This window comes from Henckelia pumila, chromosome 2, assembly GCF_033568475.1.
Source record: "Henckelia pumila isolate YLH828 chromosome 2, ASM3356847v2, whole genome shotgun sequence".
Classification (NCBI taxonomy): domain Eukaryota; kingdom Viridiplantae; phylum Streptophyta; class Magnoliopsida; order Lamiales; family Gesneriaceae; genus Henckelia; species Henckelia pumila.
This window is the reverse complement of record NC_133121.1, coordinates 130,114,204-130,138,388: the sequence shown is the minus strand read 5'-3', so window position 1 is coordinate 130,138,388 and position 24,185 is coordinate 130,114,204. Positions and strand designations below refer to the sequence as shown.

The following is a 24,185-nucleotide window of genomic DNA, read 5'->3' as shown; positions in this document are numbered from 1 at the left end:
CAAGGGAGTAGAGTAGATTAGGTTTATAGCGTCTAAGAGAAAGAGAAATTGATGAAGATGGGTTTGACGGGTTGGAGATGTGCGAAGTAAAGTTTGAATGGGCTAAGTAGCTAAAGCCCGTTAGTTTTAACGTTTAATTGGACGGATCGACGAATTGCGGAAACTCGATGAAAAACGAAGGACTAAATTGGGTCAATGAAAAAACGGGAGACCAAATCAAAAAAGTGGTCTAAAATGAGAGATCAAATTGAGAATTATCCCATTTATAAATATGAAAATTTTATAGAAATTTTTAAGGGTCCTCATATATCAAACTTAATTAGTTGTCCGAAGAGTCGATCTCATGCCACATCGAGGATTTAAATGAATGAGAAAAATTTATGGTATACAAAAATGCCAATTTACGAGAAAATTAATGATTGAAAATATAATTATTTTGTCTGTATGAACCATTCTTCCACATTTTATTTTACAAAGAATAAAAATCGAAACGATCAATTTCTTCCCAGTTAACTATTTGGTAGAGGATGGCCCAGCATCAGGTTGTCTATCTGGCAAAGAAGCTTGGAACTCTGGTAACCTTCTGCATGCTTCGTATATCATATTCAAAACCGGGAACTTGGACTGCATGCATCAAATACTCTTACAACAAACTACAAAAGATCAACAAAACAAGCATCTCGAAGAATATATATTTGGCCGGCCAACACACTGACATGTACGTACCATATCAATTTTAAACCGCGTGGTAGCTACTGCGATTTGTGGAGCCAAAAATACATCAGCCTGCAGATATATCGCACGTAGTCACGAGTTAATAATTGACATAGAATTTACTAAACAACGCATCCTTGGCACGATCAAACTTATGTGACGTAGCATGCATGTCGTTTTTCCTCTAATCAACAGCTCTGGGACATGTAGATAGATTCAGAACTAAATACGAAGATAATATCAAACAAAATACCATATAGATGCAGTTTCCTGTGGCGTATTTGCCAGCATAATCCTTCAATAGCTTCTCAAGAGCTGAATATATATATATGAACACGCTTATATATGTCACTTTCTTTTAACTAAGGTTTGAAATGTATAGTGCAAGAAGGTACCGAGAAAGCCGTTTTCTATGTGCAATTGAGCCCACGCTAGCGACTCTTCTGGACCCATTTTTTCCTCAACATATTTCTGTCGCATTAATGGGCACCATAATATATATATTGAATCCTCAGAAACATTGGGTTTTTAATTTTTGAAATGGATTATGAAGAATGAAGGAGATGATCAGTTCAAACTCACCAGCAAAGATAACATGTGAAGAGGCTGTATACTTGAAGACACAATGCTTGCAGCCTGCAACAGATTGTAAAGATGACTTAGTAGGTTAAGAGTGATTGCAAGGGAAACGACATCTATATAAAGAAATATGACCTTTTCAAATGGCATAGTACACTTTAATCACAAAACCAACATCATGTAACGACACCCGATATGGATAATATATGAAACCACCCCAAGTGAGAATATAATAGAAATGAAAAAATGAATCTAGTCATTAAGGATGTCTCTTATAATAATGTATGTACTACAATTTTTCTTGAAGTATGCTTCTATCAGATTGAATGTGAATAGAAAAGAGATCGGATCGAATAGTACAGATCAGATGAGCTCGGTGATCAGATGAGTTCATGGCGAGATCGAATATTGGGATCAGATCGATGTGATGGTCAGATGAGTCTTCGGATGAGTTCATGCAAATAGATTGCTCGAGTATTGTGACTTGGTTACAAGTCAGATGGAGTTTTCGTAAAGCTGGAAGCTTGAAGGCAGATCGATGCAGATCGAAGTGCGAGAGCAGATCAGACTGATGAATGAAAGCTTATCGGGCTGGACCATGTTGACTTTATAATTGGGTCGTAAGTTACTGTTGACCTAAAGCCCAAGATGAAAGTCGGTGTAATTCTCTATATAAGCAAATGGAAGATGGCCGCAACGAACATAACAGAAAATCAAATTCTTCAGAATATATTGAGAGAGAAGAAGGAGAGATTTCGGAGGAGAAAACTTGGGCAGAGATTGTGACAGGAAGATTCAAGTATCAATAGCTTGAATCGTGTCTGTATCTAGCATTAAGAGTTTTCTGGTCTACCTCTGTAATAAGCTCTGTTCTTGAGCTTGGATTGTTCTGTTGGTGATTAATAAAGTGGTTGTGTTGCTCTCCCGTGGACGTAGGCAAATTCATTGCCGAACCACGTAAATACTTGCGTTGTTTATTGCTTTCGCGTGAGTGTTTGAGTTTGATTTGTGTGCGTTGGTTTTATCGGTGTTTCTGGGATTATTGTTCTTGTTTGCTTGCGAGGTGAATTCTCGGAATACCAAATTTCGGATTGATTTCTAACAAGTGGCGCCGTCTGTGGGAAAACTAAGCAAAGATGGTGGGATCAATGAAATTTGATATTGAGAAGTTTACGGGCAAGAACGATTTCTCGCTCTGGAGACTTAAGATGCGGGCAATCCTGATACAACAAGGATTGGTGGAAGCTCTTAAGAAGAAGGAGGAGATGTCTGATGATATAAAGAACAAGGATGAATTACTCGAAAAAGCAAACAGTGCAATTATTCTCTGTCTGAGTGATAGACCTCTTCGGGAGGTGGCCAGAGAAGAATCTGCAGCGGCTGTGTGGCTTAAACTTGAGAATCTATACATGACGAAATCTCTGGCTAACCGTCTGTACATGAAACAGAGGTTGTACTCTTTTGTGATTAAGGATGAGAAGCACCTTGAAGACCAGATCGAAGAATTCACAAAAATATTGGATGACTTGGAGAATATTGAAGTAAAGCTTGAGGATGAAGATCGGGCTTTGATACTTCTGAATGCTATTCCAAAAGCATATGAAAATTTCAGAGATGCTTTGCTATATGGAAGAGAACAGACAATAACATTGGAAGAAGTTATGTCTGCTATTCAATCCAAGGAACTTCAGAGAAAATTAAATACAAACACTGAATCACATGGAGAAGGTCTTTGCGAGAGGCAAAAGTGATAAGAGGACATCCAGTGGGAAATACAGGCCAAAATCCAGATCGAAGAGTCAAGGAAAATACCAGAACAAAAACTTGGGTAATATGAAGTGCTATGCTTGTCAGAAGGTTGGACATCTGCGAAGAGATTGTCCGGAAAGGAAAGGGAAGCAACAGGAAAAACCCAAGGATGATGGTACTCTGGCCGTAGCTACAGATGGATATGACTCAGCAGAAGTATTGGTGATTTCGAAAGGTGATCAAAACCACGAGTGGATACTGGATTCAGGATGCTCCTTTTCACATGTGTCCTATAAGATCTTAGTTTGAAAAGCTGGAAGAAGCTGATCAGGGCATGGTACTGTTGGGGAATAATCAGTCATGCAGAATAAAAGGCTCTGGAAATATCAGAATAAGGATGCATGATGGGATCGACAGAGTACTCACCAAGGTGAGGTATGTGCCTGAGTTGAAGAGAAATTTGATATCATTGGGAACGCTTGATGCTCGGGGATATTCATTCAAATCAGGAGTAGGAAGTATCTCAGTGTCAAAATGATCTCTGGTTGTTATGAAGGCTGTCAAAAGAAACTTCTTATATGTACTACAAGGTGAAACGATTATTGGAAGTACATCAAGTATTCAGGAACAGCAAGACAGAACTAAGCTATGGCATCTGAGGCTTGGACATGTAAGTGAGAAGGGATTACATGAACTGTCTAAACAGGGTCTGTTAGGTGGAGATAAGATTGAATCACTGGAGTTATGTGATAGTTGTGCTCTTGGAAAATAAAAAAGAGTATCGTTTGGTCAAGGAAGTCACACAACTGAGCAATCATTGGCCTACATTCATTCAGATCTATGGGGTCCTTCTCGGACAGAAACTCATGGTGGAGGCAGATACTTCATGTCTTTGATAGATGATTACTCAAGGAGGGTATGGATATTCATCTTAAAGACCAAGGATGAAGCATATGACAAGTTCAGAGAATGGCTGCTGGCAGTTGAGAACAAGAGTGATCGAAGAGTTAAACACCTGAGAACAGATAATGGGCTGGAATAATTATCAGATAAGTTTGTCAAGCTATGTAAGGAGAAATGCATTACCAGACACAGAACAGTGGCAGGAACGCCACAGCAAAATGGCCTGGCAGAGAGAATGAACAGAACTCTTCTGGAAAGGGTCAGATGTATGTTGATCAATGCTTCTCTACCTAAGTCCTTGTGGGGAGAAGCATTATCTACTGCATGCTATTTGGTCAATAGGTGTCCATCCAGCGCGATTGGTTTCAAGACACCAATGGAAAAGTGGAGTGGAACACCTGCAGACTACTCAAACTTGAGGGTATTCGGATGTCTAGCATATGCTCATCTGAAAGAGGACAAGTTGGAAGCAAGGGCAGTCAGAAGTATATTCATTGGGTATCCGGATGGTATGAAGGGTTATAAAGTTTGGAACCTGGAGTCAAGAGGTCCAAAGTGCTTCAACACCAGGGATGTGAAGTTTGATGAATCCAAACTTGGGTATAAAATGAATACAGATGGAAAGGACAATCCGATCAGTGTGAATGACAAACTACCGATTGAGGTGGAGTCTTCTGTGCCAGATGAAGAGTCAGATGAGATGCAAGATGATGATATGACAGCGAGTGATCCAAAAGAGGACTTAAGCACTTATAATCTTGCAAGGGACAGAACCAGAAGGGAGATCAGAGCTCCTAAGAGGTTTGGTGAAGCTGATCTGGCTTGGTATGCGCTGACAGTAGCTGAGGAGGTGGAGTATTCAGAGCCGAATACATATGATGAAGCAATGGCGAGTAAACAGAAAAACAAGTGTATTAAAGCTATGAATGAAGAGATGAACTCACTTGAGAAGAATCAAACGTGGAAGCTAGCAGACAGACTGAAGCATCAAAAGACATTGGGATGCAAGTGGATCTATAAACAGAAGAAAGAAACTCCTGGTACAGATCAGATCAAGTATAAAGCAAGATTGGTTGCAAAGGGTTTTGGTCAAGTAGAAGGGATAGATTTGAATGAGGTCTATTCTCCAGTGGTCAAACATTGTTCCATCCGGATTATGTTAGCACTGGTGAACCAGCTCGATTTGGAGCTTGAGCAGATGGATGTGAAAACTGCGTTTCTACACGGTGACCTGAAAGAAACCATTTATATGTAACAACCAAAGGGCTTCATACATCAGAAAACCAGAACAAAGTTTGCTTACTGAGAAAATCATTGTATGAACTGAAGCAGAGTCCGAGGCAATGGAACAAGAGGTTTGATGAGTTCATGATTGGTATTGGTTTTGTGAGAAGCCAATATGACAGATGTGTCTATCTGAAGAAGGATGATGAGCAGGTTATCATGTACCTAATGATTTACGTTGATGATACATTGATTGCAAGTAAAAGTAGGACATAGATATCATCCTTGAAACAACAGCTCAACACAGAGTTTGAGATGAAAGATCTGGGCGAAGCGAAGAGAATTTTGGGCATGGACATAGTGAGAAACAGGAAAAGGCAGGAGATTCATCTGAGTCAGAAGAACTATTTGAAGAAGGTTGTTCTGCAGTATAATATGAATCAAGCAAAATCTGTCTTGACCCCTCTGTGACAGTATTTGAAGCTATCTGTGAATCAGTCACCTGAAAGTGAGGAAGACAAGAGGAAGATTGTTGGTATTCCATATGCTAGTGGAGTTGGAAGTCTCATATATGGAATGGTGTGTAGTAGGTCTGATCTGGCATACGCAATCAGTGTTGTGTCAAGATTCATGGCTAATCCGGGTACATATCATTGGGAAGCTCTGAAGTGAATTCTCCGATATCTCATAAACACAACTTGGCTGGGGTTGAAGTTTGAGAAACAGCAAGATGGGATTGATCCGGTAGTTGGATATGTGGATTCAGATTTTGTTGGGAACTTAGACATGAGAAAGTCGTTGACTGGTTATGTGTTCACCTTTTATGGCACAGCGATCACCTGAAAGTCAAATCTACAGCTAGTGGTTGCCCTTTCTACCACTGAGGCAGAGTTCATAGCTGTAACTGAGGCCATAAAAGAAGGATTTTGGTTAAAAGGAATGATAGCGGAGTTGGGTGTAAAACAAGATCAAGTAGTAGAACACTGTGACAATCAAAGTGCAATACACTTGACGAAACACCAAGTCTACCATGAACGATCGAAACACATAGATGTGAAGATGCATTTCGTGAGAGATGTGATTGAAAAAGGAGATGTGATCCTTGTGAAGATAGCATCAGAAGAAAACCCTGCAGATGCTATGACGAAGTCACTGCCGTATGCTAAGTTCAAGAAATGTTTGGACTTAGTTAATGCGGTGATTGGAAATTAGCCAAGGAGGCTAGGATGGAGAGCAACATTCAACCTGAAAGAATCAAGGTGGAGATTGTTGAAGCATGCTTTTATCAGATTGAATGGGAATATAAAAGAGATCGGATCGAATAATACAGATCAGATGAGCTCGGTGATCAGATGAGTTCATGGCCAGATCGAATATTGGGATCAGATCGATGTGATGATCAGATGAGTCTTCGGATGAGTTCATGCAGATAGATTGCTCGAGTATTGTGATTTGGTTAGAAGTCAGATGGAGTTTCCGTAAAGCTGGAAGCTTGAAGGCATATCGATGCAGATCGAAGTGCGAGAGCAGATCAGACTGATGAATGAAGGCTTATCGGGCTGGACCATGTTGACTTTATAATTGGGCCGTGTAAGGACCCGATTTTACTCTATTAATTAATTTGTGTGTTAAAAATATGTATTTATAAATATCGGTTTATAGACGATATTAAATTGCATATTTGATTTATAAATCACACAGGAGTTGAAATAACTCAAACCGGATCAAGTTTTAACCCCGAATGCATAAAATAAGACACGCATTAAACCAATATATATCTAAATAAATGGATATACTTATATTCTAGATATCCACGATTCTCTCTCCTCCAGATTCTCCAGCCGCCTGTGTCGTCTTCTTCTTCATTTTTTTTTTGTTTTCTTTTCTTTAAATTTTCCTATTGCTTCAAATCTCCGTATCTTTTCCGTCGGTAATCGATTTTCGAAAATAAATATAGTTCCGGAATTCTCGCGACGTAAGCTTTCTTTTGATACCAATATTGTAAGATTTCCTCGCGTTGGTCGAAACCCGACTCCGACCAGCCGCCGTCTTTGCCGCCCCTAGCCGCCGTCCGATCGCCGCCTGAGCTAGGAGGAGTGTTTTTTCGGTTGTTTAGACCTTTAATTCGAAGTCTTGAGGTATATTTCGAATTTAGGGTTTTGAATTTTGGGTATTTCGATTCGATTGACTTCCAATAATTGATATTTGATTTAATATTGGTTGTAGGGATTATATCGAAGTCGATTGAAGGTATTGGCTATTTTTCAAAATTTATTTGGGATTAATTTCGAATTTCCAGATTTTGAATATTGGGGATTTTCGAATTTTATTGTTGAGTATTCATGACTTGAGTGTTTAGATGCTCTAGAAAATATAAATGCGAATTTTCGAAATTTGTAGGAATTTTCGGAAAATTCAGATTGTTCTACTTTGGATATTTCGACATTTTAAAGTCGTTTATTCGATAGTTGGTCATGAATAGGAATTAATATGAGATACATGGTTTTTCACAGGATTGGAGTATTCGAATATTACTTGAGATATTTCTGTGATAATTAAGTGTTGGTTGAGGTACGTATGAGCTGTTTATATTACGACGCCTATAATGGCATGTAATGATATTAAGTATTTTGTAATGAGTGATAACGTGTTTTATGTGCTTACGTGGATTATATGATTGCATTCACTCATTTACAAGTTTACATAGCACGTTGAGCCTTGACTCCTTTGGTTACTATTGATATTGATCTTTTGAGATGTATTGAGTCATCATGGAGCGAGTGACATTGTTTTAGTGCACTCCTGAGATAGCATGAGGCACGGACAGGTAGCTCCTGTCGCCCTCTGATGCTACGTACGACACTCCTGATGACAGCATGAGGTTGGACGGGTCGCTCCTGTCACCCTCCGATGCTACGTGTATGGATTAGCAGTGATGATTCGAGGTCTGCTGCGTTCCTGGCACGGGTGGCCACTGAGTTTATTGTGATACGATTATTTGGACTCCTTTTGGTATCCCTTATTTCATTGATACCTGTCACGTATTACATTGCATTTCATTGCATTGTACTTGATTTTATTCATGTCAGTTATATTTGTCGTAATTTTTATAGTTCGTCGTACTGGGGTCCGACCCCTGTTTTCTTTTTATGCTGTGGTTGTTTGTGATTCTATAGCAGGTTATCCAGGGGGATTTGACGCATCTGGTGGAGCGTCATCTAGTGGTACCCAGTGAGGCGAGCGTGGAGTCGAGTTCCCAGATATATGTATATATATCAGTTTAGCGAGTTTTATATTTGTCGGGGTGATGCCCTGTGTATCTGTATAAATAGTTTTGGACCTTGTTTTGAATTGTTATTTGTGTGATCGAGCCTTGCCGGCTCTGCATGTGTTTAGTCCTGGCCAGTGGGCCTATAGGTTTGTAAATTGGAGTTGTGACTCTATTTTCGAGTATATATTGCTGGTTGTGTTGTACAGGTTTTTGGGATGTCTGATAAGTGCATTTTGTATGCATTATTTCATGTTATTTTTATGTCTATTTTGTGTGCATTCATATTATTTTTATGTGTTTTTATGTGTTTTAGTGCATGTGTGTGTATTTCACTCCTTGGGTTAATTTTGTAGGAAAATGGAATTTTGAACAGTGAATTACGGAGCAGCCTTGATCGAAAAATCATATTTAATTTTAGAGACATTGAAATCCAATCTCCACCGTTCAGATTAAAGTTAAAGATGTTTTGAAGCTGCTGTCCAAATTTCAGCTCAATCCGACGGCTAGATCTCGAGATATGAATTTTTGAAAATTGTCGCTCGGCGCAGATTTTTTGTACTGCACGCGCGCGAGAATCCGACGTACAGGTCTCTGTTTTTATGTGCTGCGCGCGCGCGCGCGCGTGTTCGGGGGTCATATGTGTTCCGAAAAATCCTTGTTTTGGGAGGAAATTAACTGATAGGCGTTCCGGACCATATATATACAAGATATAACATATTTTTTAGGGTTTCGGAAGCTCCCGAGCGCAGACAACGCAAGAGGAGGCGACTACAAGGCTTGGGAGAGAAGATTTCTTCTTTCTTTTCTTTTTTTTATTTTTATTTTTGAATTATTGTTTTTAATTATTGAGTAGTTTATTTTCAACCAAGACGGCGTGATTGAGCCGAACAAATTTATGTAGAAAACTTGGATGTTTGTTTGGGATTTTTTAGAGTTGATTTTATTTTATTGATTGTCAGATTTATATTTATCTTGTGAATAGTCTGATCAACTGTTTGCTTGCATGTTAATCAATTCCAAATCGACAGAGGAGGTTTTGATTTTGATCACTCTGATAATTAACATATTGTAAAACCGACTAGAAATAGAATTCGGTTTCAGTGTGCGGTTTAGGTGTAAACTGAATTTTCACAAATATTTAATGCATTCAAATTTGATTAGAATTACGAAAGATTAGTTCATCAATATTTGAATAGGTTTGATTGTTCTAGAAATAGACCTTTGAACAAACTAGGAGAATTCCCGTGAATTAAAATTAAATCTGAGTCCTGAATCGACTACATGTTACGTGATTTGTTCGGTACCTACGTGTGTCTTGGTTGTCTTTGTCTTAATTATTTTTATCTTCAGTTATTTTTATTCTTATTTCTTAATCAGTTTTTATTTTATATTCTTATTTTATTTAATTCAAAATCCTTCTATTATTTTGTCTAGATTAAGTAAAATAATTAATTCTTGAGAATTGACTGCAGTCCCTGTGGGATCGATACTTGGACTCTCAGTCCACTTTACTATTACTTGACCTGGTGCGCTTGCCAGTAGATTTTTATCAAACCGATTTAGCCGGTCAAGTTTTTGGCGCCGTTGCCGGGGACTGTTTAGTTGATATTAGGATAGATTATTTGCTTGAGGCTAGACATTTTTTTTTTATTTCTATCTTTTCGTTTTTTTTTTATATTTTAATTTTGATTTTTTTTTCTTTTCTTTTGCTTGTGAGGTACTTGGAGATGGATCATCATCAGGTGTTCACAAGATTTGGCCAGCAATACTTGGAGCCATTCTATGCTGTTTGGGGGAGATTCAATGATTTGGCGAACAGATTTCGATGCCATAAATTTTCGAGCTACACCCTCACTCAATTTTTTTATGGTGGTTTGGATGAGATTACAAGAAGTTGGGTGGATTATGGAGCGTTGGCCACTGGCAGTCAATTGTTTAGAAGAGATGAAGACAGTGCGATGCACTTGTTAAATGATATGGCAGATTTTGACTACCATTGGCATTGTGATCCTTCACTGCAGGGTTGGAGTCACCAATATCCTCCAGATATCAACTCTAAAAATTTTGCGAACCAGCCACCGGAGCATCAAGAAGAGTGCATAGGGCGTTCTGAAGATTATGTGGCTCAGTTGGAAAATCTTGTGCGACAGCAGACAGAGTCAAATCAATTTTTAGAAAGCCGCATAAGTCTTTTGGATGAACAGATTGCGCTTCTTAGAGAACCAATTTTGGAGATCTGCCAAGAGAGTGAAATAACTGAGCCAGAGCATGAAGAAATCATTTTTGAGGAATCTTCTTGTGAGGATGAGCCAAACGTGATAGTGGAGGAGGAAGAACCATTCAAGGATACATATTTTACTTCGTCAATGGTCATTCCATGTACACTGTTAGAAGATTTTTTCTTGCCATTGACGCCACCTCCACAGTATTACATCATCTTTGAGCTTCAGCCTAGAATCAGAGTCTCTTTCCAAAGGAAAAATTTCATGCCGAGTACTGTTGGACCGACAAGCTTAAACTGCAAATATCACGCCAAGCTTGAGGGCGAAGAAATTCAAAACCCATACGTAGAATCGTATGATTCTTACTATGGGCGGCAGCCGCTCTTTGATGGTGGCTTCTGCATAGTCGGGCTATAGACTATAATTTTAGCACTGACTGGGAGGCAACCCAGTGTTTTTGCTTTTGTTTTTATTTTGTTTTTATTTTGTTTTTATTTGATTTTGTTTTCTTTCCCATGCCAGTTGGTCATGTCTGCCGATATATCTAGACTGATGCTACTGTCCCAGCTGATGCTGTCAAGAAGGAAGAGAATGAAACGAAAACCAGGGGAGTGTTATTTCTGTTTTCATTGTGTTTTTGTTCGTTTTGAATTCTGTTCATTGTCTGAAGCATTGAGGGCAATGCTTTGGATAAGTATGGGGGGGTAGATTAGTTTATTTCATTATGTTTTGTGTTTGTGTTGCATAAAGTTCGTTTCATATCTGTTTGCATATTGTGTGTTTTTGTTGTTGTTTGTGTTGTCCTGCATGGGTAGGATAAGTCATGGTAGCCTATGATGATGAAGTTTGAAAAAAATGGATTTTTGAAAATTTTTTGCTCTTGACTGGACATGAGAAACTTTAGGTTGAACCGTGAATATTTTTAAGCACTAATGTTAGACCAGTGAATTGTAGCGAAAGATTTGATGAAGTTTCTGTCTGTTTGACCATTGCACGGCAATAGGTGGTTTGTGGATCTTGATTGTGTTCTATGAATTTTGATGAGGCTCTAGTTTATACTTATGATCTTGGGCGCACCTAGAAAAATTTATATACAATTCCATCCGGGCCTTGAAAGGATTAAAATCCTAAAAAAAAAAAAATCAAATTTAAGGCTAAGTATGCGGATTCAATGGGATTGATGCTCCATCCGGGCTATAGACGAGGGGATTAGAAAGAAAAAATAGAATGATTTTTCGTATCCTAGCCAGTTATAGCTAAGTCAGCGGGTAATTATTGGGGCTAATGCAATACCGGGTGCAAAATCCGGAGGTGTGTAATTCATTATCTCAAGGGAGGTGGGTTTAGTCTAGAGGTCGTTGAAAGGAATGGGTACTTGAAGAGTGAAACTTGCACTGATTTGTCATAGGTCGCTAAGCAGATTTGAGACGAATTCGGTCTAAGTTGTATGAAACTGGAATGACATTTCACACACACACGTTCACGTTCAACCGAAGGTGTATTATGAAAAGTTGAGAGCATGTCTGTGTTTTATGTTTTGTGATTAAACTTCTCGGAGGCTGTGCACTCTCATGAATCATCCTTACTTATGTTTTTGTTTGCATTTTGTTTTTTCATGTCTTGCTCGAGGGCGAGCAAGAGTTAAGTATGGGGGTGTTGATAAGTGCATTTTTTATGCATTATTTCATGTTATTTTTATGTCTATTTTGTGTGCATTCATATTATTTTTATGTGTTTTTATGTGTTTTAGTGCATGTGTGTGTATTTCACTCCTTGTGTTAATTTTGTAGGAAAATGGAATTTTGAAGAGTGAATTACGGAGCAGCCTTGATCGAAAAATCATATTTAATTTTAGAGACATTGAAATCCAATCTCCACCGTTCAGATTAAAGTTAAAGATGTTTTGAAGCTGCTGTCCAAATTTCAGCTCAATCCGACGGCTAGATCTCGAGATATGAATTTTTGAAAATTGTCGCTCGGCGCAGATTTTTTGTACTGCGCGCGCGCGAGAATCAAGCTCGCGCGCGCGCGAATCCGACGTAAAGGCCTCTGTTTTTATGTGCTGCGCGCGCGCGAGGCCTATGCCGCGCGCGCGCGTGTTCGGGGGTCATATGTGTTCCGAAAAATCCTTGTTTTGGGAGGAAATTAACTGATAGGCGTTCCGGACCATATATATACAAGATATAACATATTTTTGAGGGTTTCGGAAGCTCCCGAGCGCAAACAACGCACGAGGAGGCGGCTACAAGGCTTGGGAGAGAAGATTTCTTCTTTCTTTTCTTTTTTTTATTTTTATTTTTGAATTATTGTTTTTAATTATTGAGTAGTTTATTTTCAACCAAGACGGCGTGATTGGGCCGAACAAATTTATGTAGAAAACTTGGATGTTTGTTTGGGATTTTTTAGAGTTGATTTTATTTTATTGATTGTCAGATTTATATTTATCTTGTGAATAGTCTGATCAACTGTTTGCTTGCATGTTAATCAATTCCAAATCGACAGAGGAGGTTTTGATTTTGATCACTCTGATAATTAACATATTGTAAAACCGACTAGAAATAGAATTCGGTTTCAGTGTGCGGTTTAGGTGTAAACTGAATTTTCACAAATATTTAATGCATTCAAATTTGATTAGAATTACGAAAGATTAGTTCATCAATATTTGAATAGGTTTGATTGTTCTAGAAATAGACCTTTGAACAAACTAGGAGAATTCCCGTGAATTAAAATTAAATCTGAGTCCTGAATCGACTACATGTTACGTGATTTGTTCGGTACCTACGTGTGTCTTGGTTGTCTTTGTCTTAATTATTTTTATCTTCAGTTATTTTTATTCTTATTTCTTAATCAGTTTTTATTTTATATTCTTATTTTATTTAATTCAAAATCCTTCTATTATTTTGTCTAGATTAAGTAAAATAATTAATTCTTGAGAATTGACTGCAGTCCCTGTGGGATCGATACTTGGACTCTCAGTCCACTTTACTATTACTTGACCTGGTGCGCTTGCCAGTAGATTTTTATCAAACCGATTTAGCCGGTCAATGTCCTATTTACGAATAGGTCATGCCGAAATTTCTGTAGGCCCAAACGCAAATTTTTAACTCGTTTTCGCTGTTTACATTAATTAATCCTGGTTGTTTGATCATTAAATATTAAATCAGGACACGGGCTCTTTCATTTGGTATCAGAGCGTATACTGGGATATGCTCGAATTAGAGTCTAGGACACTCGAGTTTAGACACTAACAAAATGGTTGCGTATGTGTGTGACTACTTGTTCTTACGTGACTTACTTGTGGTGTTTATTTTTGAACGTATTTGTTAGAACCAGTAGTTCTTGGCTTTAGAACTTCGTTTATGAATTCATATTAGAACTCTGAGTTTCTATCATAGTTTTCTGTTTGTTAAGATATTTCTGCCTATGTTTAAATCCTTGTGTCTTGTAGAATGGCACCGGGAGGAAGAGGTAGAAAAGGAAAGGAAGTTGTAGAAGAGTCTGCAGCGAAAAATGTTAGGAATCTTGATGATATTGTCAGGGGAAGACGTGGTCGACCAGCTGTTCAGCCTCCGAAAGATGTGGAATTAGAGGTGGAACAACAGACACGGGTAAATCCTGACAAAGGAAAAGCGATTCAGGCTGAGGCTGATCCAGTAACCCAATTGACTGAGAAAATGGGAGGAATACGATTAATAATTTCTCAATTTCAGAAGTTGCGTCCGCAAAAGTTCTTTGGCAATGAAGGAAGTGAGAAAACTGCTAGTTGGTTGAAAAGTCTCAACAATATGTTTAATGGATTAGAATATCCTGATGACATTCGACTGAAGTTGGTTCCTTTTCAGCTGAAAGACCGAGCGCAACTGTGGTGGGAAACGACAGCAGAAACACTTTCTGATTCTGGTGAAAAGATCACATGGGAAGTATTTTGTAAGCAGTTTGCACAAGAATATGCACCACCATCATACTATTCTGCTAAAGAAGATGAATTTAATCTGTTGGTGCAAGGCAATAAATCTGTTGCTGAATATACTTCTCAGTTTTCTGCTCTTCTGCCTTATGTCCCACACGTTGCAAAGAATGATCGGTCAAAGCTTTCACATTTTCTGAAGGGGCTTACACGAACGATCCACACGTTGGTAACTACTGGAACTCCATCTACTTATATAAAAGCGGTAGAAAAGGCAAAGAAAATTGAAGCAAGTCTACTCAGGGGTGAACCACAATCAATCCCAACAGCTAGTCCTCAAGGAGCTGGAAGCAGTTCACAGACACCAATGAGTTTACCTTCATATCAGCCTACGCAATTTTCTCAGCAAGCGAAAAGGCCTTGGTTTAAAGCTAGAGGGAAGCCATTTAAAAAGAAACCACAGTCTAGTTCCTCCAGTTCCAGTGGTAGTCGTGGTGGAAGTTCAGTTGGATCGTCTGGGAGAGTGTACTGTGACAGATGTGGTGGTAATCATTTGAGTGCACATTGTACAGGATTTTCAGGAACTTGTTATACTTGTGGGCAGGCTGGACATTCGTCTCGAGTATGTCCAAATGCTGGAAGACAGCAATTTCAGCCACAACAGTTTGGCCAGTTTTCTGGACGACCATCATTCAGACCATATGCTCCTGTACCACAGTTTGCTCCTACACAGCCTTATATTCCAGTACAGTCCACTCAGCAGCCTAGGTATCCATCTCCTCAGAGTCAGCAACGTTTTCCAGGTCCACAGCAGGCTCAAGTCCATGCTATGACTCAGGATCAGGCACAAGATGCACCTGGGGGAGTTATTGCAGGTATTTGTTATATTTTTGAGTATCCTGCACGTATCTTGATAGACACAGGAGCATCTCATTCATTTTTATCTGTTACATTTGCTGATGAGCATGAGATTGCTTTTACTCCGTTATTGGATACTGTGTCTGTTGCTACTCCTACTGGTGTTTTCTTGATGTCTAATGAGATAGTTTTGAATTGTGTGATTAGATTTGAGGATAAGATCATGATAACCAATCTAATCAAACTAGCTATGTCTGATTTTGACTGTATCTTGGGTATGGATACACTGATGAATTATAGAGCTACGGTTGATTGTTTCCATGGCATTGTGAGATTTAGACCGTATTATGGCAATAAGTGGAATTTTTATGGTAGTGATTCACAATCTCGCATTCCATTAGTATCGGCAATAGAAATGTTTAGATTATTGTCGATAGGAAATGAAGGATTTATGATTTATGCTCTAGATGCGACGAAGGAAGAGAAATTGAAAGTTTCAGATATTCCTGTCGTTAAGGATTTTCCTGATGTATTTCCTGATGAGATTCCGGGTTTTCCGCCTCAAAGGGAAATAGATCTTAGCATTGAATTAATGCCAGGGACAAGTCCTATTTTCCGAGCTCCATATCGATTAGCTCCAGCAGAATTGAAAGAACTCAAGACGCAATTGCAAGATTTGCTGGAAAAAGGTTATATTAGACCAAGTGTATCACCTTGGGGTGCTCCAGTCTTGTTTGTGAAGAAGAAAGACGGAACGATGAGAATGTGCATCGATTATCGGCAATTGAATCAGGCTACTGTGAAGAATAAGTATCATTTGCCACGAATTGATGACTTGTTTGATCAGTTGCAGGGTACATCTGTGTATTCTAAAATTGATCTTCGTTCTGGATATCATCAACTTCGAGTTCGAGAAGAAGATGTTTCCAAGACAGCATTTCGAACGCGTTACGGACATTATGAATTCTTAGTTGTGCCTTTCGGGTTGACTAATGCTCCAGCGGTTTTTATGGATTTAATGAATCGTGTGTTTCGGGAGTTTATAGATCAATTTGTTATCGTTTTCATTGATGACATTTTGATTTATTCTAAGTCAAGGAAGGAGCATAAAGAACATTTGACCTTAGTACTTCAGAAACTCAGAACATCACAATTATATGCGAAGTTTTCTAAGTGTGAATTTTGGTTGGATAGAGTATTATTTCTAGGACATGTGATATCAGCACAAGGGGTATCTGTTGATCCTAGTAAAATTGAAGCTGTTCTTAATTGGTCTCGACCAACCAATGTCTCTGAGATTCGTAGTTTTTTGGGTTTGGCTGGATATTATAGGCGTTTCATCAAGGGATTTTCCGAAATAGCTAGGCCTATGACTATATTGACGCAAAAAGATCGACGTTTTGTTTGGATTGAGGAATGTGAAGCTAGTTTTCAGACTTTGAAAGATAAATTGACTACGGCTCCAGTACTAGCATTACCTTCAGACTCAGGTGGATTTGTTGTCTGTACAGATGCTTCTTTGAATGGACTGGGTTGTGTTTTGATGCAAAATGGACGCGTGATTGCGTATGCATCTCGTCAATTGAAACGGCATGAGACTCGTTATCCAGTTCATGATTTAGAATTGGCTGCCATTGTGCATGCATTGAAAATATGGCGTCATTATCTGTACGGTGAGCAGTTTGTGATTTATTCCGATCATAAGAGTCTGAAATATTTATTCACACAGTCTGATTTGAATATGAGACAACGTCGATGGTTGGAATTACTTAAGGATTTTGACTGTGATATTCAATACCAGCCAGGAAACGTGAATCAAGTTGCAGATGCTTTGAACAGAAAAGTTCATACTAAGATGTTGGCATCGTTAACTATTTCTAAAGTTCATGAGCATTTGAGAACTTCAGGATGGACTTATCGAACTAAAGGTAATCATTTCATAGTTTCATCTATACAAGTTGAACCACGAATAATTTCAAAAATCAAAGCAGCACAAAAGACTGATCCATATATTCATCATTTGAAAGAATTAACTCCAGCTGGTCAGTCAGGGAAATTTCTTGTTGCTTCTGATGGATGTTTGCGTTATAATGGTAGACTTGTGGTTCCGAATTTGATAGATTTGAAAGACGATATACTACGAGAAGCTCATTGTAGTCGACATAGTGTACATCCTGGAATTAGAAAGATGTATCATATCTTGAAAGCCCATTACTGGTGGGAAGGTATGAAGAATGATATTTATGATTTTGTAGCTAAGTGTTTGACGTGTCAACAAGTTAAGGCTGAAAGAATGAGACCAGGTGGTATGTTACTTAGTCTTGAAGTACCACAGTGGAATTGAGAACACATTACTATGGATTTCGTGACACACCTACCTCGATCTAATCGTGGTTGTGATGCCATTTGGGTTATTGTGGATAGATTGTCTAAATCTGCCCATTTTATTCCATATGATCGTACGTGGACATATACGAAAATGGCAAAAATGTACATTGATCAGATAGTGCGATTGCATGGTGTGCCAGTTACTATAGTATCAGACCGTGATCCCAGATTTACTTCTAAGTTTTGGTCTAGTTTGCAATCAGCTTTGGGTTCTAAATTGGCCATGAGTACTGCCTATCATCCACAGACAGATGGTCAATCTGAAAGGACTATTCAGACACTTGAAGATTTATTACGAGCTGTTGTGATGGATTTTAGTGGTGGTTGGCAAGAATCTTTAGCTCTGGTGGAATTCTCTTACAATAATAGTTATCAAGTATCTATCGGGATGACATCATTTGAAGCCTTGTATGGCAGAAAATGTAGATCTCCGATCTGTTGGGAAGAAGTAGGAGAACGACAGTTGTCAGGACCAGAGTTTATTCAAGAGATGAAAGAAAAAGTTGACCTGATCAGGAAAAGAATGAAAGCAGCCCAGGATCGTCAAGCCAGCTATGCTAATAACAGACGTAGACCTTTAGAATTTCAGGTTGGCGATTTTGTTTTCTTAAAAGTATCACCATTTCGTGGTACTATGAGATTTGGGCGTAAAGGGAAATTAGCTCCTCGTTATATCGGTCCATACGAGATTGTTGAGAAAATTGGTATTTTAGCGTATCGTTTGAACTTGCCGCAGAGTTTGTCTGCGATACATGATGTATTTCACGTATCTATGCTACGGAAGTATGAACCAGATCCTTCTCATATCTTGAGGGCTGATGATGTGGAGTTGGATAGTTCCCTTAGCTATGTTGAATATCCAGTGCAGATTCTTGATCGTAAAGAAAAGCAACTGAGGAACAAGACGATTCCTTTGGTTATGGTGGAATGGAGTAGACATGGGAGAGAAGAAGCTACATGGAAATTGGAGTCTCGAATGCGTCAAGAATGGCCTCATTTGTTTGACAATGTCATGAATTATGCCATGTACTCTAATTTTCCTATGTACTATCAGTGGTAGATGTTTAACCACTTTGTATATAAGTTTGATGTGTGTTTAATTTCGAGGACGAAATCTTCTTTTTAGAGGGGGAGAAATGTAAGGACCCGATTTTACTCTATTAATTAATTTGTGTGTTAAAAATATGTATTTATAAATATCGGTTTATAGACGATATTAAATTGCATATTTGATTTATAAATCACACAGAAGTTGAAATAACTCAAACCGGATCAAGTTTTAACCCCGAATGCATAAAATAAGACACGCATTAAACCAATATATATCTAAATAAATGGATATACTTATATTCTAGATATCCACGATTCTCTCTCCTCCAGATTCTCCAGCCGCCTGTGTCGTCTTCTTCTTCATTTTTTTTTTGTTTTCTTTTCTTTAAATTTTCCTATTGCTTCAAATCTCCGTATCTTTTCCGTCGGTAATCGATTTTCGAAAATAAATATAGTTCCGGAATTCTCGCGACGTAAGCTTTCTTTTGATACCAATATTGTAAGATTTCCTCGCGTTGGTCGAAACCCGACTCCGACCAGCCGCCGTCTTTGCCGCCCCTAGCCGCCGTCCGATCGCCGCCTGAGCTAGGAGGAGTGTTTTTCCGGTTGTTTAGACCTTTAATTCGAAGTCTTGAGGTATATTTCGAATTTAGGGTTTCGAATTTTGGGTATTTCGATTCGATTGACTTCCAATAATTGATATTTGATTTAATATTGGTTGTAGGGATTATATCGAAGTCGATTGAAGGTATTGACTATTTTTCAAAATTTATTTGGGATTAATTTCGAATTTCCAGATTTTGAATATTGGGGATTTTTGAATTTTATTGTTGAGTATTCATGACTTGAGTGTTTAGATGCTCTAGAAAATATAAATGTGAATTTTCGAAATTTGTAGGAATTTTCGAAAAATTCAGATTGTTCTACTTTGGATATTTCGACATTTTAAAGTCGTTTATTCGATAGTTGGTCATGAATAGGAATTAATATGAGATACATGGTTTTTCACAGGATTGGAGTATTCGAATATTACTTGAGATATTTCTGTGATAATTAAGTGTTGGTTGAGGTACGTATGAGCTGTTTATATTACGACGCCTATAATGGCATGTAATGATATTAAGTATTTTGTAATGAGTGGTAACGTGTTTTATGTGCTTACGTGGATTATATGATTGCATTCACTCATTTACAAGTTTACATAGCACGTTGAGCCTTGACTCCTTTGATTACTATTGATATTGATCTTTTGAGATGTATTGAGTCATCATGGAGCGAGTGACATTGTTTTAGTGCACTCCTGAGATAGCATGAGGCACGGACAGGTAGCTCCTGTCGCCCTCTGATGCTACGTACGACACTCCTGATGACAGCATGAGGTTGGACGGGTCGCTCCTGTCACCCTCCGATGCTACGTGTATGGATTAGCAGTGATGATTCGAGGTCTGCTGCGTTCCTGGCACGGGTGGCCACTGAGTTTATTGTGATACGATTATTTGGACTCCTTTTGGTATCCCTTATTTCATTGATACCTGTCACGTATTACATTGCATTTCATTGCATTGTACTTGATTTTATTCATGTCAGTTATATTTGTCGTAATTTTTATAGTTCGTCGTACTGGGGTCCGACCCCTGTTTTCTTTTTATGCTGTGGTTGTTTGTGATTCTATAGCAGGTTATCCAGGGGGATTTGACGCATCTGGTGGAGCGTCATCTAGTGGTACCCAGTGAGGCGAGCGTGGAGTCGAGTTCCCAGATATATGTATATATATCAGTTTAGCGAGTTTTATATTTGCCGGGGTGATGCCCTGTGTATCTGTATAAATAGTTTTGGACCTTGTTTTGAATTGTTATTTGTGTGATCGAGCCTTGCCGGCTCTGCATGTGTTTAGTCCTGGCCAGTGGGCCTATAGGTTTGTAAATTGGAGTTGTGACTCTATTTTCGAGTATATATTGCTGGTTGTGTTGTACAGGTTTTTGGGATGTCCTATTTACGAATAGGTCATGCCGAAATTTCTGTAGGCCCAAACGCAAATTTTTAACTCGTTTTCGCTGTTTACATTAATTAATCTTGGTTGTTTGATCATTAAATATTAAATCAGGACACGGGCCCTTTCAGGCCGTAAGTTACTGTTGACCTAAAGCCCAAGATTAAAGTCAGTGTAATTCTCTATATAAGCAGATGGAAGATGGCCGCAACGAACATAACAGAAAATCAAATTCTTCAGAATATATTGAGAGATAAGAAGGAGAGATTTCGGAGGAAAAAACTTGGGCGGAGATTGTGACGGAAAGATTCAAGTATCAATAGCTTGAATCGTGTCTGTATCTAGCATTAAGAGTTTTCTGGTCTATCTGTGTAATAAGCTCTGTTCTTGAGCTTGCATTGTTCTGTTGGTGATTAATAAAGTGGTTGTGTTGCTCTTCCGTGGACGTAGGCAAATTCATTGCCGAATCACGTAAATACTTGCGTTGTTTATTGCTTTCGCGTGAGTGTTTGAGTTTGATCTGTGTGCGTTGGTTTTATTGGTGTTTTTGGGATTATTGTTCTTGTTTGCTTGCGAGGTGAATTCTCGGAATACCAAATTTCGGATTGATTCCTAACAATTTTCTACAGCTATTTTTTAGAAACCAAGAAGACATTGTCTTTGATGGCCTTATTTTCAAATATTGGGGTCCAAACTTAAAGTAAAATGAAGCTTAAAGGCGTGTTTAATTCAACGGATAAAAGTACATTCAAGTGTTGAATAGCTTCAATGACATGATCGTTCAACGTAGTTGTATGAAAGAAAAAAGCAGTTTGAGCCTGACCTGAAGATTAATCGCTCTTAGTTGAGGATCAACTGGCAAAAGTGGAATGTTAGGATACTTCTCTTCCAAATACTGGCAGAAAATAGAAGATAGAAAAAGAAAAGAACGTATGCCTCGATTGACAACTGATTAAAAATTTTAGTTTCAGAAACAAAACAGAGTTGAATTGCGTCCGTGTAAGTTTCGAATAGAACAACTAACCAGTATGACTGCATATGAGTCAGAAACAACAACATCACCATCAATCAAAACCGGGACGTAGTGAAGCGGATTTAATTTCTCAAAATCTGTAAAGTCAAAACCCAAAGCTGGAAACGGTTAGCCTCTTTTTGATAAGTGCATCTGATTCATTTGATTGATCGATACTCTGGTCTCAATTACCATTAATTTTTATTTCACATCAGCAGTTCAAGCTCATATCTTCCATGAGTTAATGATGCATCAGTTTGAGCCAAAGTAAATTCCATATCAAACTTCGGGTGATAATATGCATTATTAATAAGTATCATATGTGCCAAACAAACACTGCTCGCATTGATGATACAAATATATGCATACACAGACATGTTAGAGATTTTCTTTGGACTCTAAGATGTGTCTTCAATCAAAATAGCCTTACTTCTTTCAGTTATCTAGATGAAGTTTGAACGAAATTCTTTGTACGAGTCATTATTTGAACTTATTAAATAATTCTCTTTTCTAATGGAAAACTTTCAAAGTTTTCGATATATGAATATGATTGTTGTAATGACAAAGGCATCAAGAATTCAGACAAGTAGCTAGCATGCATATTAAATCAATTCGGAAAACGCACTACCTGGACTGAACTGCTCCCCTTTGGCAAGATTCACTGCTCTGTACTGGTAAGAAAGTCCTAAGCACCCAAAAGGCAAAATGAATCCAATGCTCCAGGGGAAAAAAAATAAACAAACAAATAGAAACAAACCCACAAATAAATAAACAGTACCCCAACATCAAAAGATAGTATTTTCAAGAAAATTGCAGCAACGAAGATGGAAAAACCTTTGAGATTCAAAGCAAAGCGAACCCGCCAAGAACATGAGCTCTGCCAGTAAGAGTACAGCACAAGTTCCGGAGACGATGAAGAATCAAGCGGGCCATACTTCTGCAATCGTATTCATTTAGCAATTATTCTGGAAAATTATCAAGTTTGCGTGAGAGAGAGATAAGAGAGGCACCTGGGCTCTGGAGTCCATAGATGATGAAATCCAAAATTGCTGCAACTAAACCAGGAACTGAGGAAAGTGGAACTTGAAACTAATTCAACATTCAAAGTGTCTGGTCAACGGGTTTATTTATCATATTTTATATTTTTTACATAATGATATATATTAGTGTTGTTTATTATTATTATTATTATTATTATTATTATTATTTTCTTGTATTTAACATCATCAGTTTTTATATTAGCCTGTGGGTTAAGGATAATTTTGTAATTTAGATGATGTAGGACTATAGGAGTGAGATTAAGTACTGATTAAATTAATGAATTTCATGACTTTATCTCTATTATATCTCAATTTTAGTATAATAATAAATAATCCACACGATGTTTATTTTTTGCAAGTAAAAATGATCGGAAGGGCAAAAAAGCGCGCGAGATGAAGCAAAAAATTATTTGACCAAGATCAATTTTTTGTAATAAAATAATTGAATAAGTGAGTATCTATTTGTTAATAAGAAAATGCAAATTAAATAAAATTGATAACAAATTAACAAGAAGAGAATGAAAAAAGGAATAAACAAGAATAGGAACCGGTTTGCTGGTTTAGTAGGGAAAATTGCAACATTTTGTTTTTATATGTTAAATTTTTTTTGATTTTGGTCCACCTAATATGATGACAGTTTATTTTAAGAGTGAATTGTCCTAAAATCCCTAATACCCTTCCTAATTTTATTAGAACTCCCTAGGCAAAAGATTTTTTACTATAACTTTCTAGGACCACCAAACTTGAATATTTTAATATTTAATTCTTGTGCTGGATTTTTGCTAATCTATGCTTGAAATCTATAGGTTCTATGCTTAACTTGTAAATGTTTTATGCTTGAATCTGGAGATTTTGTGTTCATTTGCAGTATAAAGAATTATGCGGAAAAATGGTATCAGAGCTTTAGGTTAATTATTCAGACATAATATTATTCGTTAATTCATGTTTTTCTTTGTTGAGGAGAAGATTTTACAAAAAGATGACTTCAAACGAAGGTTTGAATCAAGAGGATTTTATTCATACGAAATCCTATAAACAAGTTAATCTATTCACAATAGATTACTTACAACAGGTTGCGACTAATGCTCTCAAATTTGAAGAGATAAAGAAAAATGATTTCTAACTCTAAATTTTTAGAGATTACCCCAGATTCCTCTAAACTCTCCGGAGATCTTAGAGAAATTCAAAAGACGGTACAATATTATAGCAATCAGTTGTATGAAATACCTCGGCAAATTGAAGAAATCCTTAAGAAACAAGAAGAAATTCTTGGAACTC

General features: G+C 37.8%; 1 protein-coding gene across 2 annotated transcripts; it reads right to left on the bottom strand.

The window, feature by feature from the left end:
* Positions 1 to 400: 400 nt before the first annotated feature.
* LOC140882654 (glutathione S-transferase 2-like) lies at positions 401 to 22,966 on the bottom strand. 2 transcript variants are annotated; one of them, XM_073288782.1, is made up of 10 exons: positions 22,878 to 22,966; positions 22,702 to 22,804; positions 22,496 to 22,552; positions 21,880 to 21,965; positions 21,679 to 21,750; positions 1,297 to 1,350; positions 1,110 to 1,185; positions 968 to 1,029; positions 727 to 786; positions 401 to 624 (listed from the first exon to the last, which is right to left on the bottom strand). In XM_073288782.1, the coding sequence occupies exons 1-10, from the start codon at positions 22,893 to 22,895 to the stop codon at positions 514 to 516; spliced, it is 699 nt and encodes a 232-aa protein (XP_073144883.1). In that variant the 5' UTR covers positions 22,896 to 22,966; the 3' UTR covers positions 401 to 513. The 2 variants fall into 2 exon arrangements, with proteins under 2 accessions (XP_073144883.1, XP_073144884.1); XM_073288783.1 differs by lacking the exons at positions 968 to 1,029; positions 1,110 to 1,185.
* Between the last annotated feature and the right edge of the window lie 1,219 nt (positions 22,967 to 24,185).

Coding starts and splice junctions, on each gene's coding strand:
- LOC140882654 (XM_073288782.1), bottom strand. Junction 21,966..22,495: donor AGGGGAGCAGTTCAGTCCAG/GTAGTGCGTTTT, acceptor TTGACTTTACAG/ATTTTGAGAAATTAAATCCG. Junction 787..967: donor CAGGAAACTGCATCTATATG/GTATTTTGTTTG, acceptor ATATATCTGCAG/GCTGATGTATTTTTGGCTCC.